At 37.4% G+C, this 9,856-nt stretch overlaps 1 protein-coding gene across 1 annotated transcript; it reads right to left on the bottom strand.

Moving 5' to 3' along the window:
* Positions 1–2,760: 2,760 nt before the first annotated feature.
* Positions 2,761–7,341, bottom strand: LOC112319463 (double-headed protease inhibitor, submandibular gland-like). The gene is made up of 6 exons (XM_024576768.3): positions 7,272–7,341; positions 6,679–6,740; positions 6,023–6,144; positions 4,577–4,619; positions 3,252–3,358; positions 2,761–2,823 (listed from the first exon to the last, which is right to left on the bottom strand). The coding sequence occupies exons 1-6, from the start codon at positions 7,339–7,341 to the stop codon at positions 2,778–2,780; spliced, it is 450 nt and encodes a 149-aa protein (XP_024432536.2). The 3' UTR covers positions 2,761–2,777.
* Positions 7,342–9,856: the final 2,515 nt, after the last annotated feature.

The following is a 9,856-nucleotide window of genomic DNA, read 5'->3' as shown; positions in this document are numbered from 1 at the left end:
TTTGCAAATGATACTTCAGGTAGAGGGCTAACATCCTGCCTTGTTCTCGAGCTTTGATTTGGGTAACAGAATTACTGACCAGTCCTTTGCATGGACAGAGATCAAGCCAATTACCCAGTGCACTTTTCCATGTGCTCACTCCCCTGCAAAATAGGAGCTGATGCATATACGTCCACAAGAGGTGTATAGATCAATGAAGAATATGGAAGATTGCAGCACCCCCAGAGAGTGCCCTTGACGGTGGCTGGTCCTTGGCACACAATACATTACTAATGGGTCTGTAAGTGTATTAAAGATTAATCCAATAGAGATTACTAATATGCTGAAGATCAATCCAATAAAAGTTGATTTCAGATATTGTTAATAAGTATATTTCAACAATTTAAATGTATTTTTGCAAGAAGGAGATATTTAAAAGGGAGTATTTGGATACATTTTACACACATGTATTTTCTTTGTGTGTGTGTGTGTGTGATTTTGTCATCATTGTTCCTTTTTTTAAAAATTTTTATTGTTATTCAAGTACAGTTGTATGCCTTTTCTCCCCATTCCTCCATCCCACCCCAACTGAACCCACCTCCCTCCTCCACTTCCACCCTCCCCCTTGGTTTTGTCCATGTATCCCTCCATAGTAGTTCCTGTAATCCCCTCTTCCCACTGCCACCCCCCCCCCCCGGCTATTGTTAGATTGTTCTCATCTTCAATGTCTCTGGTTATATTTTGTTTGCTTTTTTCTTCTGTTGATTATGTTCCAGTTAAAGGTGAGATCATATGGTATTTGTCCCTCACCGCCTGGCTTATTTCACTTAGCATAATGCTCTCCAGTTCCATGCATGCTGTTGCAAAGGGTATAAGCTCCTTCTTTCTCTCTGCTGCATAGAATTCCATTGTGTATTTTCAATAATAAGAAAAATGTTTTCTTAAAAAAGAGTACAAACCCAAACTCTAGGCTCAAAAGTGTAGAGAACTATTGACTGTCTTAATTTTTTAAATTTTGATTTATGCCTATATGGCTTTATATTTTAATAATGTGCTTAAAATTTGCCTTTTCTTCTTCTCTGGATTTGTTATCTCAGCAGATGAATGTTTGCAATTACAATTTATATTTACTATATTCAAATATGTTATATTTATATATTAATATATATCTAAAATGTATTAATCAATTTATATTATATATTATAGAGTAGCCTCACTTATATAAATTATATTTTAAATGTATATAATTATGCAATAATTACATAAGTTTCTTTTTTAATCTATAAATTGAAAAAGTGAGTTTATTTACATAAATTGGTTTTGTCTAAAGGCATTTTTCCAAGTATTTAAAACAACATTTTTCTAAAACTATAGTAGCTATTCTGTTCATCTAATAACAGCACATCTTTATTATTGATTATTTTCATCAATATATATAATTGCTATCTTTATTTTGTTTACTATTTTTGACTTGGAAAGTATTTTGCTTTATATTAACCTTAAATCTCTACCTTCTTAAAGTCCACAAAAAGTATTCTGTGATTATAATTTTTTTAAAGATTTTATTTATCTATTTTTAGACAGAGGGGGTCCAGAGGGAGAGACAGAAACATCAATGTGTGGTTGCCTCTCATGTGCTCCCCCACTGGGGACTCAGCTGCAACCCAGGCATGTGCACTGACTGGGAATCAAACTGAGGACCCTTTGGTTTACAGGCTGGCACTCAATCCACTGAGCCACACCAGCCAGGGCTGATTATAAATTATTTTATTTATACCATATGCACATTATTAAATCAAACAACACAAATAGCAAGACTTGATTAAATGAAAAATAGAATTACAAGTTATATTTGATATGTTTAGTCTAATATAAGCACCAGGTTTCACTTTACTTGTCAATTTTGTTTTGGTTGCTGTTATGGGTTGAATTAGGCCCCAAAACACATATGTTGAGATTCTGACCCTCTAGTTCTTCAGAACGTGACTGTTTTGGGGGATAGGGTCTTTAAAGAGGAATTGAAGTTTAAATGTGGTCATTGATTGGCCCTTAATCCTATATGACTGGTATCTTAGAAGAAGAAGAGATTAGGAACCAGACAAGCACAGAGGAAAAATCATGTGAAGCTGTGGGAGAGAGCCTTCTCCAAGCCAGAGAGGCCTCCAGAGAAATTTAGGTCTGAATCCTCATCTGTCCCAACCACCTTGTATTTTCCTCAGGTTTTTGTAGACTTCAATATTTAATCAGATCGTACTGTTTTTAATCTCTTCCCCAACATGATCAACAAGATCTTCTTTTACTGATGCCCATATGTGACTCAGTCCCCTTTAAATGGTAGCACCTAAAGTATGTATGTTATTTTTGGTCTGTTCTGATTAGTTGATAGTACTGTGAATTCTCACTCTATCTTCCTCCAAATCTGAATTTGCCACTTTTCACTAGTGTAGCAAAAGATAACGTAAGACTGATGGCCAGGTGAGATATACCCACTGACACGTGTTTACTTTAAAAATTTGAGTCTTTTTTAAATTCTTCGCTCACCAGAATGTGTATAATCTCGCTAGTTCCCAGCTTCAGTAGGAGCAGAGGAAATCTGTCGGTGTGACTTATATAGTTCAGGAAAACGACCATAGATATTCTCCTTACGAATCATAGAGACAAGCCAGGCAGTTTTCTGCTGATATTCTTTTATTGAAGAATCAAACCCATGTGTTTGCCCCCAAAGCCAACCCTGAGAAACTGGCTCTCTGCGTGGAATCTGCTAAAGGAGACTCAGTGCCCGTGAGCATCTGGGAGACTCAGCATGTTCCGTAATTGGCCAAATAGAGTGCACCATGGCTCCTCCTACAAGAGAAAACATTTGGACACCTTCAATAAAAGTTTCATATCTCTAGGTCAAATCAGTACCATAAAATACGGCATGAAAGGTGAGCGATTAACCACAGAACTTCAGCAAGGTGAGTAAAATAAATTTCAATGTGCTCATAAAAACCAGTGCCAGGAGCCAACAAAAATCTGTAAATTTCTCTTTTATCTGCCACTACAAAATATTGTAACAAGTCTCTTGTTTTTCTAGCTTCCATATCTTCCTACTGTCCACTTGCTTTCTATTTTCCTCTCTCTCTTTCCTTCTTCTTGTAAAACATTATGATTATCAGTTAACTGTCTCACTCTTATGCTTCATAACAGCATTCAGCTTATTCGCTGGCTGAGATGGTTTCTGGCTCTGTGAGAAAGGCTATTTCTGCAAATACATTGAATTCAGCACTTACACAACAGCATTGCAAAACAGGCATCTGTTGTCATACACTGTTCCATCAGATCCACAGTGAGGTTTGTAGTCCATGGGACACATAGGAGAATAATTGGTGCACTCAATCTGCCCATGTCCAAAAAAAGAAAGAAAAAAAACCCAATTTCAGATCATTAAATCATAGAAAACAAACCTGTTCAAATACCTCGAGGGATCATTTAGTCCAAAATCCGATATGCAAAAAGACATATTCTCTGCAGTTTACATCATCTGACCCAACAATGGAAGCCTATCATCACAAGTCATAACTTAGCTGAAGTTCAGGGCTTCCCTCTCTCACTCATGCTCTGCATTTGAGTGACGAATACATCCTGTGGATTCTGTCTTGTACTTAATATCTAAATTAGTCCTCTCTCCACCTTATTCAGGCCTCCGAAAGTCTTGCCTACACATTTGCAATTATCTGCCAATTTATTGCCCAGCCTCCATGCATTATCTGAGATTTCAGTCACCCTGCCCACTGAGGCCAGAGTGATTTTTTTTTTTTACAAACCAAATTAGATCTTGTTCTTCAACTATTTAACTTATTGCCCATCAACAGAAAGTCCCCTCATGACCCGTGCTTGTCTCTCCAGGCTCTTCTGCTCTGCCTCCCATGTTAGGCAATTCCAGGACTGAGTTCCGTGAGTATTTCCTGCCCCTGACCATGCCTGTGCCTGGGCGGATGGTGTTTTTCCTATTTTATGTGGCCTTACCTGCTTTGTCCATCAAGCCAACTCCTATTCCTCCTTAAAAATAGGGTCAACTACTTTTATAAGTTTCATGATGACATTTCTCTCTCTCACCCATCAAACTGGGTTAGGCGCCCCTTCTTAAAATGAAATGTCTTTTACATGTTTAGTCTTATGTTGTTTCAAACTTTATTCCAATCATTAACATCCACTCACATAGCTCTTTACCCCTGAATTGTCTCTACATTTGTTCTTGAAGTTTTTTGCGTGTGCTTTAAAAAAATAATTCCCATTATCATTATGGGGGTGGCCTTGAGTCCCTAATTCTTTTGAAATCCTCTTCTTAACCTGATAATTAGTTGCAGTGTTAGAAAATATCCACATATACACCCACCTGCCCCAAATGAGGGCTCTGAGTAAAGTTTCTGAGGTCTTCCTTTGGGTCAATTAATTAGCCATACTTCAGGTCATCTGTTTAGGCTGGCCAGCTGTGTTTATACATAGTCATGAATAATTGTAAACTACATACTCTAAAATAGTTTTTCTATATGAAAGTAAGGAATTGGTGTAACATTTTATATTAAGAATAAATAAAATTTCTGCCTATACTTACACATTCCCCATCATGAAGTTTTCTGAGTTGAAGTCCTGTTTCTCTAGAAGAGAGCATTTTAGGGAGTGGGTAATGAAGCTACTCGATATTTCATAAATACAGAATAAAATACAGCCATATGTCATTCTGTAGTATCTCACCAGGACCAAGAATGCAGAGTTCTGGTTAATATTCTACTCCACTTGACTAATATTGACCATTAATATATTTGATAGATGATCATTTTGCAACCAAATAGAAACATAACAAAATAGATCAACACTGAAAGGAGATTGGGCATGTTTTAAAAAGTCCATGGCTATTCAGATCAAAAAGGAATAATATAGTGTGAAAACATTTTTGCAATTAAAAAAAGAAAATAAGCTCAAATCCATCTCTGGCATTAACAGTGTGAGTAATTTTATTATAGTTACTTCTCCTTTCTGAGTATTAGGTCCCTGACTTTTAAAAAGAGGATATAAGAAAATATAGTCAGTAAGAACCCACAGGTCTTTAAACTCCTATGGTTTTAGTAGTGTATGAGTTTGCATAGCGTAGAGACTTTATTCTGAATAACAATTGATATTACACTTGACTACAAATTTCAGAATGGCTAGTAAAGAAAAGAAAAGAAGGAGAAAAATGATAAGAAGACAAGCTCATTCCTATGTACATTCACTCTGTGTCTGCTTTTTAGCTAAGATTTGGCATGTTTTATCACAGTGAATTCTAAGCACTGTTATAATTTCTATCTTCCAGATAAGAAGGCCAAAGTGTGTAGTGGACTGGGTGTTTGCTTTCAGTCAGAGATCTACTAAGTGCAGTTTGGATTATAACCCAGATGTTGTACACCCAAGCCCATGATTTGAACCACTAATCATAAAATAGTGAATTCAAATAGCTGGAATGGCTGGTAATAACCATTCTTTCATTTTCCTAGAAGCTGAGATGTTGTTTCCAGTGAGGAGTTAATATTTAATGTGCAGGGCTGGTGGTGGTGGGGATTCCAATTGGTTCCAACTGTTCATTTGTACACTCACTCTCTTCCCCAGACTTTTCCAGGCAAACACAAGAAGCAACATGCATTTTCTCTGGAGTGTGAAAGAGAGATCAAAGTCTTGTAATAATGTCCATGGCTACCAGCCTAAATAGAGATAGCTGTCTCCTGAGTTCCTATTATGCAATAAGAATAATATAACACAGGGGATTCATATAACTTTGATCAAGATACATGTTCTGCCTGAGACCAGTCTCCCTCCATGTAATGTAGGAATAAAAATGTGTGTGTGTGTATACCCTTAGAGATATAACTAATTTTTTATTTTAACAATGCAATGTGCCCAAAGAGTATTGACAACAGGTAGGATTTGTCAAACTATGTTTTTAAAAGCCAAACAGATTTCGGTCAATGTGGACTTTATGATCTTTCAAAGGAAGGGAGGGCTCCAAACTGAACATCATACTTACTGTTGCATTGTACAAAACACACATTCATTACTGTAAACTTTCTGATCTGAGCCACATAGTGGTTTAAGTATCTTTGGGCATGCAACCTGGGAGCCTTCTATCATGTATTTGGAGCAGTTCACCTGGAAATTAGAAGAAAAATTAATACCTTACATTTTCTTCAATTCGATAGTCATTCTCACTTTGAAATGGTAAGGAGAGAAAAGAGAGTGGAAAGAATGCAAGCTTCGTCAATTTTTCTGCAAACATGTCTAGAAGATCTTCTATGGGCCAGGTGCTGTGCTACAAAAATTTATCAGACCTAGAACATTCCTTAAGGAAAATAAGAATTGGCTGTTTAAGAAGGAAATATTAATCTCCCTTTTTAGGGTTATAATGCAAGTCCAAAGGAATAATGAATGTGAAAAATAATCAGAAAAGTTTAAAATACTACCCGAAAGTAAAATTTACTTTATGTGCTGCTTCCCTTTTGCAAGGAGATTCCTTGTGAGACCTTTAAAAGAAACACCACCAGGACAAGAAAAGTAGGAACAGTATGACTCCCTGAGGAATTACTTCAGTCCAACAGGAGCCAGTTTGACTACTTCCCCAGCTCCATTGGCACATTGGCTCTGATTCCATTTTCACAAAGACCACACAGAGAAGGGCGCACTCACCTGTGTTCCTCTTGCTTGATTTCCGGAAGACAGTGGAATGAGATGCAATTGGAGAGAAGGTACTGGAGAAAGAGCAAATTCCACAGTTAGAAATGCAAAGCTAAATTCATTGTTCACAGTACCTAAAACCATTTCCCAACATCCCTTGCCCAGGCCAGACCTAGGAGCGGTCACTTCTTTACTCGGGACCAACTCAGGGTGAAGACAGAGATGTATGTGATCTCTGGGGGAAAACATGGGGACGTCTCTGGTCGTTGGAGGAAGGGCTGTCCCCGGTATCCAAGAGTTCTTGTGGGCACGCCTAGGGTAGGGTTGGATGATCATCTCACAGTTGCATAAGTGGTTTCTGAAAGGGCAAGTCAGAATCCTGAGGGATCCTGATCAGGAACTGAGTGAAGAGCCTGCAACCCTTTCATTCTTTTCCATCTCTCTTCCTCTTCCTGAAAGTCTGACCCACCCCCACTGTCAGTCAGATCAATCCAAGAAAATGCCTTCTAAACTTTCTTCTGACTTTAGCATCCTGTAATTACTAAGAGCTGAATACATTGCAGTTAACATAAAGGCATGAATATTTAAAAGGAATCTTAACTCACCAGGTGGACAGACAGACCATGTGGTGGCTGCTAGAGCAAGAATGGCAAAAGCAGTGATGATCTTCGTCATGGTGATGAATGAGGATCCTAAGGATATGCTGCTCTGAGGCAACACGTCCAGAAAGAGAGACAGAAGGAGAATGGTCTGCCTAATGCATACAGATATATATAGTGCATACCGTATTTTTCAGATTATAAGACGCACTTCCCCCACCCCAAATTTGGGAGGAAAATGGGGGTGCATCTTATAGTCCAAATGTAGCTTACCTGGCTCGCTGGGGTGGGGGGGCAGGTGGCAGTGGAGCAGGGTTTTTTTCCCCTACTTTCCTCCTCTAAAACCTGGGTATGTCTTATGATCCGGTGTGTCTTATAGTCTGAAAAATACAGTATATGAGGGCAGAGTCCCATCTTCATTAAAAATTGACCTTTTATATGATTGGCTGTTTACCCAAGCCAGGGCATTTATTTCATTTGTCCAGGAAAGCTTCCTTATTATCTTGATTTATAAGATTTGGAACATTTACGCCCTGTAACTCATCTACCAAAAGGTGTTTTGCATAATAATTCTTTGATTACCCAGCAAATACAATGGCATGGTTATATTTGGGAATAAATAAACCATAGATGCAGGAGAAAGAAATAAAATTAAAATGACGTGTTGAGTTAGCAGTGAAATCCCTCAATTCTGCCCCTGATTTATCACTAATATTTTCAGAAAAATAAGAGACACTCCATCAAATGACATGTGTAAATGGTATAAGTTTGCATGGTGACAGATAATTATTGGAATTAGTGGAGTGGTCACATTGTAAGGTATGAAAATGTCAAATCACTATATTATATACCTGAAACTAATATAACTAATATAATATATACTGATTATACTTAAATAAATTTTTAAAAGTTAGATTGGATGTAGGAAAGTTGAAATACAGAAAGTAAAAGCAAGGAGGAATTTCTTTTAAGTAGTAGATAATGTGAATAGTTAGCACTGTAACACCTTGCTTTTCTAGAGCATGAAGATACTTTACTTCCATGAAGTCTTGTTAAATGATTAAACTGGTAAATTACGTAGACCAGTATTATTGCTACTTAGCAGATGGGACAAAACTCAAAAAGATTAAATGAATTCCATTTTGTCTCATAGGTCAGAGTGGGGGCAGCTAGTTCTACAAAATCCTAGCCCTTTATTTCTCTCCTAAAATACCTTTTATCCTTTATTAAGATATATTATTTAATAAATAAAATGGGTATTTATAATGAAAATTCTGGTTTTAGCATACTGTCTCATGCCTCTTAAGAGTTTAACCATGATATTCTGTTTAACACAATCTATCCAAAATAACCAATTTTTTTTGATAATACAGGCCCAATGACTTCCAATTACTTAACATCTCTATGATGACATCTCTATTATGTCATGTGGTCCTCACATCAGCTTCCCAGAAGATAGAGTTAAGATAGAATTAATTCACAAAGGAGAAACTCAAAGATTGGAGAAGTTAAGCAAATTCCCCAAAGTAGACAGCTACCAAGTGATAGAATCTTCACCAAAACTAGATCTTTTAATTTCAGATCTTATGACCTAGCACTAACTTCCTGCATTTGTTTCTAATTTTTTAAGGAGTGTTTCTCTCATTCATACTTTCCATTTTCCAACACTACCTCTTTCCCTCAGGTAGAGTTGCATAATTTCAGTTTACACCATTGTGAAATTTGAATACTTATACCTCACCCATATTTCAAGGCTTCATCAATGCTTGAAATATACATAATACAAGAAATGCTCTCCAGAAGCTTTTCTGAATGGGATGATCTTCCCAAGTTATAGTGAAGCATCTCACTAGACTGATCACTTCTAAGTAGATAGAAATAAGGACAACGTCTCAGAGGATGTTAGAGCAGGTGGCACCCTGAACAAGCATCTGGGTCCGTGGTTTTCAAACTTTTCATTCTTGTTTTTTAATTAAGAAATGGAACATGCTTTTCTTCCCAAATGTCATTTTATGGGGCCAGTAATAAACGAACAGATATTTTTAAAGGTAGTATCTTAAATAGAAGCAAAACAGGGCACAAGAGTGCCTGTATTTTCACCACAAACCTCAAGGTTCCATGTCAATCCTTTTGAGAACTTCCAATCAAAACTTAAAAAAAAAGAGAAGGAAAGAAGAAGGTGTGAGGACACTCAGTGAATCAGATCCCCTGAAACTGGTACAAGATTCTTCCTTCTTTGTCGTACATTCTCATACCACCACCCAGCCCTGTGTCAACATGAGATCTCTGCCTCTAATACTTTCCCAAAGAAGGTGAGGGAGGACCTGCAGCCTCAGTCCTAGACTGAGTTCTCCATTTCTTACAGGAGATGACCTTCTGGACACCCAGTAACACCTTCAAGGTCAACATGTTCCCTGAAAACCTTGATGCCAAATCCCATTTTTAATGGCTTCTCTTCTGTTTCACTCTGCTGCTTGTCAGCAGTAACCCGATCCAGGAAAATTTAGGAATCTTCATTTCCTCTCTCATTTTTCACATTCACATCTAATCTCTCACCAAACAGGTTTTAATTTGTGTGTGCCTTCCTCTAC

Source organism: Desmodus rotundus, chromosome 6, assembly GCF_022682495.2.
Source record: "Desmodus rotundus isolate HL8 chromosome 6, HLdesRot8A.1, whole genome shotgun sequence".
Classification (NCBI taxonomy): domain Eukaryota; kingdom Metazoa; phylum Chordata; class Mammalia; order Chiroptera; family Phyllostomidae; genus Desmodus; species Desmodus rotundus.
This window is presented reverse-complemented; position numbering and strand designations above follow the sequence as displayed.